The 18,126-nt window shown below is 37.6% G+C and overlaps 1 protein-coding gene across 2 annotated transcripts in view; it reads left to right on the forward strand.

Annotated features, from left to right (window-relative positions):
• The window catches only part of GRID1 (glutamate ionotropic receptor delta type subunit 1), an 823,000-nt gene that overhangs the window by 286,881 nt on the left and 517,993 nt on the right, over positions 1 to 18,126 (forward strand). For both annotated transcript variants that reach the window (XM_075217028.1, XM_075217027.1), the window contains exon 3: positions 3,421 to 3,705. In XM_075217028.1, the coding sequence (XP_075073129.1) occupies positions 3,421 to 3,705 (285 nt within the window). The remainder of the gene's footprint in view (positions 1 to 3,420; positions 3,706 to 18,126) is intronic.

An 18,126-nucleotide genomic window follows, 5' to 3' on the forward strand; every position in this document is an offset into this window, starting at 1 on the left:
CACAATTTTAATGACTCCTTTAGCTTCCAATAATGCAATAGAGACAACAGGTAAATCATTTTTTTCAGTAGACTCTCTGCTAAAATAAAGCTAGCCATTTTAAGAATAAATATGTGCATTACAGGTTAATAAGAATTAATTCTATGAAAAGTTAGGACTGAAAATTCGAATGAAGTCTAACTATTTAGTATGACTAGATGGAAAAAAAACAGGTCATCTTCTCATTCTGTTTATAACAATGAGAAATTGGTGAATGTATTTTGACTTTAAAACTTGCTTTCTGATATGCAAGAATATACTTTGTTTTGAGACTTGGGGGTCTGTTTGCCACTTGTGGCTAGTGGGCACAGTAAATATCATTTTGTATTGTTACATATCGCAAAAATCCTCCTTCCTAAACTAACAAAACCCCTTTGCCAGCAGCTTAACCCTACCGGCAAAATGAGGTGATTCTATGTGACTATTGCGCAGACACAGCTAAGATTGATCGTACTCGGCTATGGCAGGAAAAATTAAATACTGACTTCTTGAACTATACTGCTATTTAACATTCCAACTCAAATAATGTAAACATTGACAAACAAATATACTTCCAATATCTCATTTTCAATCAGGATTCTAACCACAAGAGCATTTTTAATGCATTCAAACCTCTTCTGAACCCTCCTACATATACTCCTCTGACTACCATAAATGGCAAAAATCTTACTTCCTACTTCAAAGGCAAGAGTGAATGGATGCAATAAGAAATTATATCTTCTTCCCTGAGCAAGACCTTGATCAATTCCTTTACCACACTCTTCTTCTACCCCAAAAATTCACTTAACGGGCCTGATACAGGGGGAGACATATTCGAACGTACTCAACTGTGGTATTTGAGACCTGCAACTTTTTAGCACTTATGACTCCATAACGCCTAAAGAGGTGTGACAGTGGATGGAAGGAGTGTAACGTATGCAATGTTCCATAAGGGCATGTTTGAGCAATTGCGTACATATTCAGACTGGGAAGTAGTCAGGGGCAGGTATAAGCAGCAGATAGTGATGATGAAAGACACAAACTATCAAACTGTTTGTAATTAGATGTTTGAACATTATTTGAAGACACTTATTGAGACTTACGTAGTCACTCTGCCATAGATTAGGATTTATGGATTTGGAAGCGTGTTGTAGCAAAGATAAAAAAAAAATTGTATGCATGTCCAGATGTTGTTCCTACGGTAAATGCTAGGTTATTTAATTTTAAATAATGCTTCATAGCAAATGCACTCATAACATATAAAATAAAAGGTTTTTATACATGTTCGCAAGTTGGAAGTAAGTGTCTGAGGAGTGTGCCTGTTGCCAAGTTGACGCATCTGCTACTCATTCAGACCTGGACGCATCTTTAGCTCTGAATACGGCATACATATGCATACTCTTGCATATGACTTTCTCAATTGCAAGTTACACTTATGCTTGCATTCCTTCCTTATTCAGGCCCAAATTCTCTATCTTCTTATTCTTTTCCCTTTCTACTACCAGTCTACTCAATCCTATTTCTTCAAAAATCAGTTTTTCATGATCGCTTTTGCTTATCCAAGCATTAAGAAGCATATGTAGTCTCTGCCTGTCCACTGATATCTCTTAATCATAATTCAAACATACAGTAATTGTTCTGAAAACACAAATACTGATATCAAATTCGCTCTAAGATTAAGCCTCATCTCTCAGCTCCCATGGCTCTCAAAACTTGTAAAGTATGTACTTCCTTTCTTCACACAAGAGCTTTCGTTCCCATCACTCCACAGGGACTGCACTGACTAAGGTGGTCATTTTGATCACTGTTAAATCTGAAGCCACAATTCACTTCTAATTCTTCTTGACCTCTCTGCTACATATGGCACTGTTAGCCACTCACTTAGGACACTGTCCTATCCTGGTTCTCATCCAACCTGTTAAGCTATTATTTCTCTAGATTCACTTCATCTCTGCTTTCTCTATCAGCACCAGTACATATCCCTTTCCCTGAAGAAGCCTTTATACTTTCTTCATAACAAACCTATAACTAATATTAGTGATCTCCAAAACAGGAAAGAGAAGATCCTTGCTGTCTTCTATTGGCCATAGACCGCACTGAGAAACAGTGTATCATGACGTCACCTAGCGCCAGAGGTATTAACTTGCTCTTGGAAAAAAACATAAACCCTCATGCTATATGACCTACTTAATGTGCCTTACTATGGTCCTTACGGCATAACTACAGTCAATGTTCTCGCCTCACTTTAACTTCCCTTTGGCCTGAGTATAATCAGCCTATCACCATAACCACTCCTAATTAAGTAATTCAGTCTAGATGTGAAAATCTGAAGAATGGTGTTTATTCAAGTAGTTAAGAACATGCTAGATCAAATGGTAAAGCTGTAATACAGAAATTATAGAATACAATCACAATATGTACAGATATAATGCAATGCAAACATCAAAAAATAGCATAAACGCAAACGAATATCTTACCATCAATGCTGTGCTAAGGGTATATATACTGCACATCTTACTTCTTAGCATGTAATATCTGAAATGGAGACCTCCTGTCATTACCCATGGTGCATTGGAAACTAACTTCGGAGGCACTGAGAGTTCAGTTTAAGCTGATACTAGGCTGGCCACTAGATGGAGTTTACACAGAACTAATGCATATGTAAAGCAACAATGCTGAATGCATAACAGTCGAAAAGATACAAATATAATAGCAAGGCTCCAAACTTATTTTAAAGTTACTGCTACTCCTGAGATTGTTCTTGTAACATGAATTCTTGGCCTGGGTTTAAGCTCCTGAGCCATAGCTTAGTGATTCTTCCTTTTGCATCCAAATGTCTTGGGTTGTATTATTTGGTTGTGGTGCAGAGTATTTCTCTACATCTTGCACACATTGCATAGATTATGTAGTAGTACAAAACAATGTTTTGCTATTCCCTCTTTTTTTAAAAAATATCTGTGCTAGCACAATGGACTGTATCATTTATACTATTTACAGCATCAGTAACTCAAAATCTCCATATGATGTTTCTGCAAGAGGTGCAGCTATATCCAAACTAAATATTATAAATGTAACCCAGGATGGTAAACTCAGTCCCTCAAAAATCACTCTGTAGGAATACTTTTAATATCATTTTTGGTACTTAACTGGAAGTTACATAAAATGTGGTGAATCGAATTGAGAAATGTGTAAATCAACTAACAGTTTGATCTCGATAATTATTTTATCACAATAATCCTAATAATTTTTCAAGCTACATAAAGTAGCTGAAACCATGTATTGTATAAAATGGTCAAGTCTACTGTACACCTGAAACATAGTTTTTATTTGTTTTTACATTGTAGTGCCTATTACATGTATATACAGTGAATTTTAACCAAATTTATTGTTTTTGCATTTCAGCTTGTGACTTGATGACCCAGGGGATTTTAGCTTTAGTGACTTCTACTGGTTGTGCCTCAGCAAATGCACTGCAGTCGCTGACAAATGCCATGCACATCCCTCACATCTTCATACAACGCAACAGCGCTGGCTCACCACGAACTATTTGTCACTTTAATCCTAGCCTGGATGGAGAGGAATACACATTGGCTGCTAGACCACCAGTTCGCCTCAATGATGTGATGTTGAAATTGGTCACCGAACTTCGATGGCAAAAATTCATAGTGTTTTATGACAGCTATTATGGTAAGTAGTAATTGATTTATAGTCAATTTTACACTTGCTTTTTGAGCAAAAGCAAGAAATTTAAACAATAAGGAAATGTCAGAAATGGTGATTTTTATTTTTTAAAAAGTAAGGGTGATAGGCCTGATAGTCTCCTACCAGTTGTAAATTCATGGGACATATCTTTGGATATTGCTAGGAAGATTAATTTCTGCCATCAAACTCTATGTTTCTATGTCATCATTTCCTGCATATATAGATAGCTTCCTGAGGTTGTTAGGTTTTAGTCTATTGACTATAAAGATACAGTATGATGTTATACAGATGCAAGCTGCATTGCTTAAGGCCATGAGTCCAAGGTAGCAAACTGGAGGGTTTCAATTTTTTTTTCTTCAGATTTCTCTGTCTATGAATTTTGCTCTTGCAAAGTACACAATGACATTGATTTACTTGTCATAGCCTACACTGCACAATTACTACATAGTTACATTATTACATTGGTCCAGACAGACCAAGTTGGTATCAGGGGATTGACATGCCCCTATGTGGGCCAGTCCTGTGCCCTAGGAACTGCACATTGATATAGTTTTGCCCACAGCATTCCGGAGCTATAGCCTCCAGCAAAATCACCGCAGCTACAATATTGAAGGTGTTGCTAATATAGGACAAAAACCTACATTTTAATGCATAGCATGTCAGTTATACTCGCTATAACATCACTGGATCTTATTTGTAACTAAAGTCAATCTTACAAGTTATTTTTCAGTAATACACAAGTCTTATATTTCATTGTGTATTATTTGTGTATTATTTGTTGTTTTGTTTGAATGTGAGATAACTTGCACTTTAACAATACTGACAGATGTTAAGAAAACCCCATTAAGTAGCCTTGAATATTCAATTTATTGGAATATGATGAAATGCAACACAGAGTCTACAAAGAATATCATAGAATGCTTGACAGATGTTCTCAATGATCTTTTCACCTTTGCAGTCCAAATTGAGAGTACTCTCTGGGATAGCCTGACAAATCAATTTGGGATATGTATATATTCATTGTCAGTCTATACATGACTTAAGTTAGCAGTCAGGACAACTGAGCTGCCAAATATATTCAGCTGCTAGTGCAAAGATAAACATAATTGTGTTAAATGTCTCTCCAGGCCTGAAGAATTTGAAATGTTGATGGTGACAATCACTAGAAACTTAAATGTGTATAACACCCTTATATTTTTTAAGCTGGCACTGTACCTTTAAACTTTGATGCATTTCAATCATATTCAGTCATTTATTGCTACATTACCCAGGGTGATCTCTATCCTGTATGCTCATCAATTCTGTTAAATAAAATTAAATGACATAAAGAGGGGGGACTTAAATTACAAGTCTCTCCTGCCACAGTTGCTTTCCAGGATTAAAATTTACCACATGATAAATTGTGTTTAATTTGGACATTTGATAAAAAAAATAAGATATACAAGTGATTCATGTGCTTGCAGAAGGGAAAACATCTAGCGTTTCTATTTTTATCTGTTTTTTTTACTGTATAGCTAGAGATTAATTGACTGTCCTCTGTCACTAAACCAACTCCTTAGCCTGAGCTGCCACAATAACAAAGATGTCCTGAATCCTAGCCTTAAACCCTACAGACCCAAGGATGATAGATAGTCTCATTATCAGAATGTATTTGGGCCCCCACTCGGCATCCTGTAAAACGTTGTCCGTTTGACTGCAATCACCAACTCTCTGCACTGTGGGTGGAAGTCCCAACAGATTCACATCATGAGCACCATTTATCTTTAGTTTATCGTCTGTGCTTTTCAACATAAAGTTGTAAAGACTATTTGTTGAATAAATTACAATCCATAAAGACGGCTTCTTTTATGTTTTTATATGAAGTATCTGAAGCATTTAATATATTTTAATAATATTTGATGTTGTAAAAAACAATCAAAAACGTGCTCAGTTTTGGTATTCACTATGAATTGAATAGTTATGCTGAAACTCTGGCTGTTACCCTTAGAATTTCAGTGGTTTTATAATGTGCAAATCATTTAGAAGCTGGTGCACATAAAACATTCTGAATTCATTCATTTTCTGAAAAAAGAACTATTGGCCTGGTATTAGAAATTGTTCTGCAAAATTAAATCCAGACATTTGGTCCTATCTTCTACCCAATATCTATATCTGTTCTCCCAATGTTATTGTGCAGTCAGTATAATAACTGTTCAATTTGTTTGACAGTTCAATTGTAAAAGTCCATAATACATAATATAAAAGTTCTCAAATATATTCCCATATGAGTTGCAGAGTAACAAAGCCTATTTCTAGTCTAGTTTATAACACATGTAGGATCTGAGTTATTACGGAGAATAAAGCAAAAAAAAAGGAGTAACTTTGCACCTTGACAAAACCATGTTGCATTGGAGGGAGAGGTACATTTAAAATGTAGGGACAGATACATAGTTGGGGTAGGTCATATTCTAGATTAACTTTAGATTTCAGTGTGAAAATAAAGTTATCAAGTACATGTGTGTTTCATGACAAAAAAGCCAGTATTTTCTTTATGTGCAAAATAATAAACACCCCTCACATTGCAACATGGTTTGTCCAGGATCAAATTTACTCCTTTTTTTGCCTTGCTCTCCTTAATGACTCAGGCCCATAGTTTCTTACACAAAAAAACAACACTTTGGTTCATTCAAATCAGATCTTAGAATTGTAATAACTAAGGCCTTGTTCCTACTGCCTTTTTCCCTTTGAGGTCATTGGAGGTCTCTGTAGGCTTTCCTAAAGTGTTTAACTTGCATTTAAGATGCATTTTGGAAATGCAACATACCCAAACACTAGTTTGACAGCAACGAGGTAGAGGCTAGGACTTATAAAACATTTACAAGACATTTCTAAGATTGTTTTGAAGTTTGAATAAAGTTGAGTAATATATAAACCGGAAGAGTAAAATAAACAATTTCTGTGTAACATTAAATATCAGTCTATAAATTGATGATAAAAAAAATTTGTATTTAGAATGGCTGGTAATTCAATTAGCACTACTTCAATTAGCTCAACATTGGAATATATTGCCTTCAATTGCGAGTTTTACCAATATTACCTTGTAGTTTTTAGACGTGTTGTAATAGAAGATGACACCCTAGCATAATAGTTTGTGACATCCGGAGGTGAACATGATGTGTAGAGCAGGGCTTCATGTGAGGTCCTGAGATTATCTGAGAGCAGTCCTAAAAAATGTATTTGTGCTTTTGAAACTGTCAGCAGGGTTCCATTTATCCAACAAATAGGAAAAAAATACTGACAAAGGTGGTCTTTTTTTAATCAAGTATATTTTTTTGATTTTCATATATTACAAATACACATACAAAAATTAAAAGGAAACATAGATAATTAAACAAAAAAACAATTATATATATATATATATATATATATATATATATATATATATATATATATATATATATATATACATGGTAAAAGTTTAAAACACCAAGACAAGCAAAAAATAAAACAAAGAAACATAATAAAAAAAACAGTAATTTCTTTTTTCTTTCTTTTCTGCATCCATCAAACGATAATAACAAATAGTAGAGTTTTATTTAAAGAAAAAACATACTGGAACACAGAAGTAATACTATTCTCAGTACAACAAATTGCAAAATATACAATATTAAAATAATAGAATTTGAAAAAAAAGTAAAACTATTTGCTGGTTGTTTACGAATCAGCATCAGACTGTGAATCATTACTAGTGACACCAATAGCATAACATAATTTACTCCACAAACTTGTTTCAATAGCACAGCATTTTGTAAGCACTCTTTCTAGAGCCCTGCTAATATACAGCCTTCATTTCATAAAGAGCTGTACAATAGATGTAACATATCTCCATGTGTAACAAAATGTATAAATTCAGCCTGTTAATATTTTTTTGGTCATTACACTCAGTGCCTGCAATTTTAAATCTATTTGTCTGGTTAAATTATAATGTAGTCCATCTAGAATTTAATTTTGCCATACACCCACACTAGAAAGATGTTTAATAAGTTGCTATCATGACAGTTAGTCTTTCAATGAAATAGTCATAATCTTCTGAAATTGATGGACAGGGACTGAGATGCTCATTTTGCAGAAAGCGGTAAAAATTCTAATTTTGTCTCCTGTGATACCGGCAAATTCTGAACCTGTCGCTTTTAATGGGCTTCATATTAAAATGATTTGATTATGTTAAATCATTTTAGTTTGTACTCTGAAAAATATGTCCATTTCCACAAGGTTGTATTTGTTTTCAAAACTGTTCCATAATACATTAGTTATATATACAGTATGAAATACATATCACAAACTAAGCCTCTAGATTCCATTTTGTCACATCATATCAGATGTTCGGTTTGTCTCCCTATTTTTAAACTGGTTGTGACACAGAATGCTATTACATGGAGCGAAAAATTGCTAACTGCAAATGGCACGAGACTGACTCAGACTGAGTTATATTCAGGTTTTGTCAGAACTGTGGGTATCAAAGTTAGTCATTCCTTAGATAGCATTGAGCTATGACTCTCTGGTGGCAAAGGTGACTTTAATATGTAATCAATTTTTAAAGCTTTGACACTGAGGCAGCTATTATTTTAATGACCATCTGTCCTGCATTGCTGCAATCACACTGTTAAAATGTGCATATTCTGCATTTTCTGGGTATATTATATATATGTATATGTATTTATATACGTATATATATATATAGGTATGTATATATATATATATATATATATATATATATATATATATTATATTCATTCATTCATTCAGAGTTTTAAAGTCCAAGGGCTAGATTTACTAAGGATCATGTTTGGTGGCGGTTTGATTTGGGACAATTGGGACACAGAAATTAAGAGTTGAAATGTTCTTTAATATGCTGTGTTGAGTAAACTGCATGACCAGTAGCAAGTGAATCACACAACTTTGAAGAGGAATAACCGTCACGCTAGAATTTGCTACTCCAACTTTTTAGTTCCATTTCACATTTTCTGGAAATGTTAAATAGCTTATGAATAGTATTTTGGTATTTTGAGAACCGAAACACTCTAAGGGCTAGATTTACTAAGAATCGTGTTTGGTGGCGGTTTGAAACGGCCACCCATCGCCGGCGGTTTAGTGGTTCAAACCGCAGCATTTACAGTAGGGCGGCTTGAGGCTTCAATTTAAAATGACTGGCGATGCATGGCGGATTGAAAAAGCTAAACCGCCGGCGGTTTGGATGAAACCGCCATCAAAACAGTTATCCAAAAGACAGGACAGGACAGTTTTAATACCTGCTTCAGAATGGCTAGATAGCTTAAATGTGCTGTTTGAACTATTTTGCCATTCAGAACATTAGAGAAAGCACAATTGACATTTAAATAATGTTGGCAATCATTATTTATTGATTAAGGGGAAAAACAAATTAAATATTAACTTATGAGGGAATAACATTTTTTCATTATATTAAGGGGATACAATTATTTAATTATTATATTATTTGGACAATTAGTCATGACAAATTGTGCAACATAAATATTTATATCCACCATATAATTATTTATGAGGTCAGGCTTTCTCTAATGTTCTGAATGGCAAAATAGTTCAAACAGCACATTTAAGCTATCAAGCCATTCTGAAGCAGGTATTAAAACTGTCCTGTCCTGTCTTTTGGATGGCGATTTTGATGGCGGTTTCATCCAAACCGCCGGCGGTTTAGCTTTTTCAATCCGCCATGCATCGCCAGTTATTTTAATTTGAAGCCTCAAGCCACCCTATAGTAAATGCGGCGGTTTGAACCACTAAACCGGTGGCGATGGGTGGCCATTTCAAACCGCCACCAAACACGATTCTTAGTAAATCTAGCCCTTAGAGTGGCGGTTCCCAAACTGTGTGCCGCGGCTCCCAGGGGTGCCGCTGCGCTGTCACTGGGGTGCCGCGAGCCAGACCTAGAAAAAAGAAAGAAAACAGGAACTTACCAATCCACCGGGCGCCGGGACCCAGCAGACACCTCTCTCCCGCAGCTGTCACTGAATATCAATGTCAGTGACAGCTGCGGGAGAGAGGAGTCTGCTGGGGGACAGAGAGCAGAGGAGGGGGACAGATGGCAGAGGAGGAGGACAGAGGGCAGAGGAGTGGGACAAATGGCAGAGGAGGGGGACAGAGAGCAGAGGAGGGGGACAGAGGGCAGAGGAGAAGGACAGCGTGAGAGAGGGCAGAGGAGGGGGACAGCATGAGAGAGGGCAGAGGAGGGGGGCAGCGTGAGAGAGGGCAGAGGAGAGGGACAGCGTGACAGAGGGCAGAGGAGGGGACAGCGTGACAGAGGGCAGAGGAGGGGACAGCGTGCCAGAGGGCAGTGTGCCTGGATGCAGAGGGGGCAGTGTGCCTGGATGCAGAGGGGGCAGAGTGCCTGGATGCAGAGGGGGCAGTGTTCCTGGATGCAGAGGGGGCAGAGTGTCTGGATGCAGAGGGGCATTTTTGCATACAACTAAATAAGTATTTCTGTCATGACCTAAATACTTATTACAATTTTTTGACCCAACTACTTCTAAAACAGGACTGCTCAGTAATTATTTTGGAGGGGTGCCTTGAAAAAATTTGGAGACTCTAAGGGTGCCGCAAACTGAAAAACTTTGGGAACCACTGCCTTAGAGTGTTTCGGTTCTCAAAATACCAAAATACTATTCATAAGCTATTTAACATTTCCAGAAAATGTGAAATGGAACTAAAAAGTTGGAGTAGCAAATTCTAGCGTGATGGTTATTCCTCTTCAAAGTTGTGTGATTCACTTGCAACTGTTCATGCAGTTTACTCAACACAGCATATTAAAGAACATTTCAACTCTTAATTTCTGTGTCCCAATTGTTATAAAGAGGGCAGCTCATTTAAAAATAAACAAACAAAAAAAAAACATGCTTACCATCTCAATCATTTTTCCTGTAGCACCCTGACTGGAGGTAAATATAGGGATATTAGGTATTTTTATTTTATTTTACTTTTTAAAATAGCTGCTTTCCCACACATTAATAAATAATAATAAATACATCTGGTCGGGAAAAACCCTTTAAGATTTTAGCAAAGGACAAAAGCAATATAAAGCAGGATAGATTTAGCTCAGTATATATATATAAAAACTCCTAATATACTGTATTTAGCCTTGTTAGACACTTTGATGACATGATTAAAGTTCTGGACATAAAATGATTATTTAGAATGCATCTTTCACCTTTAGTAGGTACCCCTTAAAGTCAGGGGCAAATTTAAGATTTCTAGAGGGGGGTTCAACATCAAGCCACCAGAGTGGAATGCCATGGAAAGGGAGTGTGGCTATCATTTGAGACAGTGCTTGGAAGCTATCCAACTCTTCCCATCTCCTTCAAATACACAGGCATTTGTAGCCAATTTGTAGCCAATTGTCCATATTCTGGTAGAGCAGTCCCAATGTGACTGTCCTGCTCAGTCAGCACTTTGTCCTGACTGCAAGGATAGTTGGGTGGTATGTCCTGCTTCACACTCTATTGCTTAAGGGCGAGCTGCTTACATCTAACTAGTGCATGTAGCTTGCTCCTAACGAGCAGTACATTGTGAAGCAGGACATACACACCAACCATCTTTGCAGTCAAGAAAAAGTCCTGAGTGAGTAGGGCAGTGTCAGAAGTTCAGGACTGCCCCACCAGAATCAGGACAGTTGGCAGACCCTATCTGTTTGAAGCTTCCACTATCTGTTGCAGCTCATGTCTTAAGCTCAGTTGCTGCTTGTCTGGATCCTGGAATGTAGGGGCCCTATTTGGAAAAAAATGTGGAAAATCTAGCAGTGTGTGAACTACTTAGGCCTCACTCCCCAAAGCACCACCACTAAAATAATAGCACCCATTTTTAATTATTAGGCCTCCCTTTTGGACAGCAGGGCAACATTAAATTAAAAACATTCACATTTATTAGTAGATCAATTTCCCCCTAACAACCCAACATTAAATTTATAGTACTTACATTTAACAAATACACCTATTATCCCCCAACACACAACCCCAATGTTAAACAATTAATATTCACATTTAATAATTAAACTTATTCCCCTTTCCAACCACCCCAACATTAAATAATACGTATTTACATTTAATAAATAGCCTTCTTTCTCCCCAAACTCAGCCCCATGTTCAATTAATAGCCAACAAATCTACCCAGCATTAATTAAATAATGCCATCACGCCAGATTAAATTAATAGTCACTACCATGACCCCTTTTTTAAGATAAACAGTCCAACAAAAAAAATATTTTCCTCACTTACTATTAAATGATTAGCACTCACCCTAACCATTAAATTAATACCCACGCCCAAAGGAGGGTCCAACTTATGAATCTGTCCGGGGTGGTGGTGATGGGGGGGGTGCAGCTGGAAACCCCCCTAAGTGTGTACGTGAAAGTATATTGTAAATATGGACCTACAGTGCTAGATTACATATAAAAAAGAACCAATGGAACTCTAGTGGATTTATCCCCACTAAATTGTTCCTCCTGCTAAAGAGTATTGGTTAGGAGGCAAACCACTGTTAATCTACTGGAATGGCTTTTTCATTTTGTAAATAAACTGAATGTGATTTTTTTGTTCATTCGGAACTATCATGGAGTTAGAATTACATGGCTAACCCACTAACTGTCAGCCAGAACTCAAAGAAGATGCAAAATAATTAGCTAGTTGCTTAGTTAATTCTTTCCCTCAGTTTATCATAAGAGATTTGTGCAGTAAGTCCGCAAGAGTAAATTCATTTGCAAATAATTAGCAGATGTTGAGCACAAACTGACTGCTGATTTACTCTTATGCCCTTTTGTTGCCAAGTCACAAAAAAAACAGTGCTTGAATAATTAGATACATATTGGAATAATTTTATTTAGTAGAGAATAAGATACAAACATTTATTTCCCCTTTTTTTCTGTAGTCACTTTTCATCTGCAGCAGGTGGATAATGTCTTTTCCAGTGTCTGCAGTTATGTATTTAGTGCATTTTGGAGCTCAGAAGGGATTGCAAACCAATTAATTGGAGAATTTTGTACCCCAAACACCACCCCATTTACACACACACAAACACTTCCTGAAATATAATTTTCCAGACAGAGCAGGAAATGTGATTTTAACATTTGGAGTTGCACACTAAGAACCTGTGCTGTGTTTCTGAAGGTGACAAAATCAGCAAGCATATGACTAAGTATATATAGCGTCCTAGTTTACATCCTATGCTAAACAGTAAGTCTAAATTGCCTTTCTACAAATCAGGAACTGTTCCTTATACTGCTGGCTTTTCTTGCTTCATGTAAGCAACAGTGTACCATTGCCACCAATCTTATTTTATTAAGATGGCTTTTTACAACTTCCAGTGGTATAGTCGATATTCCTCCCTGTAAACAATGGGAAAGTTTATAGAGGAAGCTGATTGAATTATATAAAAGAGATTATTGCACTGGACCGGTGAAGCCTCTTGGAGAACAATCATACTGTGGCAATGCCAGACTGATTGCATATAAACTTTGTATTTCTTCTTAGTAATCTCTATCCTCTATTTGCTTTAATATACACTATATGGACAAAAGTATTTGGACACTTGACCATCACACAAACAGGAACTGTAATAACATTGTATTCAAATACATATACTTTAATATGGAGTTGGTCCCTCTTTTTGCAGCGATAACAGCTTCCACTGTTTTATGAAAGCTTTCAACAAGATGTTGGAGTGTTTCTGTAAGAATTTGTGCCCATTCACTCTGTAGAGCATTTATGAGGTCAGGCACTGATGTTGGATGAGAAGGGCTTGATTGCAATCTCTGTTCCAGTTTCTCCCAAAGGTGTTCGATGGGGTCAGGGCTCTGTGTGGGCCAATCAAGCTCTTTCACACCAAACTTATCGAACCATGTCTTTGTAGTCCTTGCTTTGTGCACTGGGGCAAAGTTATGTTGGAAGGGCCTTCCCCAAACTGTTGCCACAAAGTTGGAAACATAGCATTGTCCAAAATGACTTGGTATGCTGAAGCTTCAAGATTGCCCTTCACTGGAGATAAGGGGCCTAGCCCACACCCTGAAACAGCCCCATACCATTATCTTTCCTCTACCAAATTCCAATTGGCATACTGCAGTGAGTTAGGTCACGTTTAACCAGCATCCACCAAACTCAGATTTGCCCATCTGACTGCCAAACAGAGAAGTGTGATTCGTCATTCCAGAGGATATTTTTCCACTGCTCCACAGTCAAGTGTCGGTGTGCTTTATACCACTCCATCCGATGCTTGGCATTGATCTTGGTGAGGCTTGCATGCAGCTACTTGGCCACACAGTTTTTGTGCTTACATTAATGCCAGTGGAAGTTCGGAACTCTTCAAATATGGAATCAGCAGAGCATTGGCGACTTTTACACACCATGCGCCTTAGCAGTCGTTGACCCAGCTCTGCTATTTTATATGGTCTTCATGGCTGAGATGCTGTTGTTCCTAAACGCTTTCACTTTCTAATTATATCCCTTACAGTTGATCGTGGAATATCCAGTAGGGATGAAATTTCAAGAACTGTCTTATTGCAAAGGTGGCATCCTATTACAGTACCACACTTGAAGTCACTCAGCTATTCAGAATGATCCATTTTGTATCACAAATATTTTCAAATGGAGACTGCATAGCTAGGTGCTTGATCTTACACACCTCTGGCAATGGGTCTGATTGAAACACCTCAATTCAATAATTAACAGGTGTGGCTAAATACTTTTGGCAATAGAGTGTACCTATTTTCGGAGCTCAATCTATACAACTGTATGTAGACAATATATCAACATTTAATGAACAAACAAAACACCTATTATACTTTCCCTGATATACTTTGTGTTGTGCTGTAAGCACTAAGAAAAATAAGAATAAAAATGTAACATGTGTGATATAGATTATGCACCTCAGGTGCAACTGTCCTTCTTAATGCCCAGCACATACAGTATATCCACATACACTACACACAGTCCTGTCATCCACCATTAAGAGTTACATGGCCATTAAATTATTTATTATAGCCTCCCTCCCCATTCCAGCATACAGCTACTTGACAATACTATATAGGCTGACATGCCACAATGTATTGAGCGCCATTTACCAATGTAGTTGTTTGATTATTTAAAAGACATCTCAGTCTCTTACCAGCAGTCACTGAGCAGATTTCACTACAACATCAAAAGTAATCTTCCAGCAAAAGGCTGTTAATATAAAGCTGTAAAATAATGTTGCTATTTGAGTCTATCTTCCACCATTGCCAAACATTGTCCTCTTCTACTCCATAAACGCCAATGGGTTTATTTCAACACACTACCAACCTTGAAATGTCTTAAGATTTTCTTATAAATATAATAAACTAAAATAGCGACACAGACAGCAGAATAAATTTTGGCGATCTAAGGTCATAGTTTATTGAATTGAATCAAGAATGGTGGTAATGAAAGCGGATACAGTCTAACTCCAGTGAACACTCAAATACCTTATACAAAACCTTAAAGGAATGGCCAGCCGGCCAATCCATCCATTGCGCAACCTTACAGCGCCAGAAAGACTCCAACCCCTCTGGCCTCACGGGTATGCTTTCTAAAACGATACCTAGGGCACCTGCAGAGATGACCCGTTAAAGAGACAAGATCGAAGGGAGGAAGACTCCTGCGGCCAACAATAAACATTTTTGTGCCATGTATTAACCGCTGCCTGCACCGCTTTCCCGCCAAAGCAGTTTGTTCTTTGTTTTAGCTACCCGCCACCAACCGACCCTATGAACTCCGCCAAGCTAGAATAAATCTACTCAGTAAACAATCCTAAACCCGTGTCTGTGAGGTGAACCCCATCTGGCCTATAAAGATGCAGATAGCAAAACGTAATCGCCGGGTGAGGAATGGCCCAACCACTTGATCCTTCCAAATACTTTGTCACTGCACAATTGACTTGCCGTCTCATATTGTCCATAACTACCCCACTACGAGCTTCTCTCCAATTTCATCGAGAAACAATATGGGACCAACATATATTATTACTGGGCCAAACAGCTGTAATAGACTTCAGATCATTAATGATACATAATATAAGGCCAATCGCTTTCCCTTTGCCCAGATCATTACTCCCAAGATGAATTATCAAGACATCCGGGGCTTGGCTCACTGCAATCTTATCAAGAATCATCGACTTAAATTTATTCCAACACAATCCTCTTCTCCCAATCCATTGAAAAGCCACAGAGATGAGACACTTAGAGGCATCCTGCACCAATGGGTGCTTAGCAGCCCAATAAAAAAAAGAATACCCAAAAACCCAGACTTGAGGGAGCAGTGTGTCAGTATCTGTAATCAGGATAATATACAGATCTACTAAATATGAAAACACAATCACACTGATCCACATCACAATTGCACTGGAGATACATCTTGTTGGAAGAGCACAAATAACGGCTTTATTGCCGCATGTGGTGATGATGAACATGACATGGGAAGGATATTGAGCAACCCATATGAAGGTTAAAACCTTACAAAACCTCAAAGGTACTCATGCTATGAGGTCCTTCTTGTAAAGGAAAAATAAGGAATTCCATTCATGCCCCCACTTCCAAAAGTGACGAGAGGATGAACCCTGGGTTGCTATAATGTGATGGAAAATCAGAATTTGTTGAGTCTGATATATTTCTTATAAACGGTTGACTTCCAACCACCCAACCGCTTGATGCGCTCCACGGAGGACCCTTCTACTGCCATGGAGGTGGCTGCACCAACTCTGAATGAGTGTGTGCCATAATTTTCCTTATTCAAACCTAAATCAGCAACACACTTTTTGAAAATAAAATTAAATTGATACTTAGTAAGGGGTGAACCATCCAGGTGAAGAAGCCATAATTGTCCTCCTAAAGGCCTAACCTCCAAGCAAGCCTTAGCCAAAGTCACTGGACATACCACAACATCTGGATGTGTTGTCATAGTATCCAACGCCCCCTACCTAATTGATCAATTTTAGATTTGTGTATTATACACAGCAAGGATGTATCTGAAATACAAACATTTCTTGCAAGCAAACCCTTATTACACAATGTTTTTGATGGAACAACCAGCTCCCCTATTTTAAATGTACCGAAATATGCTAATGAAAAAGCTGTACTAAAGAGCAAACCTTCAAACTGAAAATGTAAAGTTCTTAGCCTCCTCAATTAACCCATGTAACATATTACAATCAATGTGCCTTCTATTATCTTCTGCAACTGGTCTAGTTTTAGCCCAACCTCGCAGCGCTTTCCTAATCAAAAAGCCTTTACTGTAATTCTTAACCCCCTACAACTGCGCTAAAAATGAAACCCCATCCAAGATGGAAGACATTATTGCTTTAGAAACACCAAGCTTATATTTATACCAGATAAACTCCAACATAGTCCGCTTCAAATCAGCACACCGATTTCCCGCTTTTCCTGAAAATAAAACCCACTCACTCCATGTCGTTCTGTATGCCTTCAAAGTGGAGGGAGCCAAAGATGCCTCCGCAAGCCCTTCCATGCCATCTCAACAATCTGCCAAACATGAGAAGGACAGGGAGTACAATCAATATCACCATCAGGTGCCAACTCTCTAAACTTACTCCAATTAAAACGAAAAAGCAAATCAGCTAATGTGTTATCTACTCCTGGAACATGTTTTACCTTAAATATAATATTGAATTCCAAACAATGCAAAACTAGGTGCCCAATTAGCCTAATTGCAGGGGCAGCGGTTGCGCTCTGCTTATTAATGGTCTGAACTGCACCCAATTTGTCGCGCTTGAACACTATTTCCATATCACGAAGCCGATGCGCACACAGTTCAATTGGAACAATGATGAGAAAAATCTCTAAAACAAGCAAATTGGCTGTCAAACCTGATGAAATCCATCTAGTAAACCAAGCCGCAGCACACCAAGACCCTTCAAGAAAAGCTCCAAAACCAACCTAGCCTGCTGCATCTGTAAAAAGCTGAAGCTCCCTGTTAGATACTGCAGGCTTAATCCAAATTCTAATCCCATTTAAGTGAACTAAAAACTGATCCCAAACTGCTAAATAATCTTTAATTTCTAGGGACTGTCTAAACCTATAATGAGCATTAGTTACAGCGGCAATGCTCATTTGCAATGTACGAGAAATAACTTTCCCCATTGGAATCACACAACAAGTAAAATTCAGAGGCCCCAATATTGATTGCACCTGTCGAAGGGAAACTTTAGCCACTGTTCCAAACAAAACAATAGTGTCTCTTAATTTTTTCATTTTATCCGCTGGAAGACGACAACAACCCACTACAGTATCTATTTCAATGCCTAAAAAGGATAAATATGTAGAGGGGCCCTCCATCTTCTCGTGTGCAATGGGTACTCTAAAAACTTTAAAGAGAGCCT

This window comes from Mixophyes fleayi, chromosome 6 (assembly GCF_038048845.1).
Source record: "Mixophyes fleayi isolate aMixFle1 chromosome 6, aMixFle1.hap1, whole genome shotgun sequence".
NCBI lineage: Eukaryota > Metazoa > Chordata > Amphibia > Anura > Limnodynastidae > Mixophyes > Mixophyes fleayi.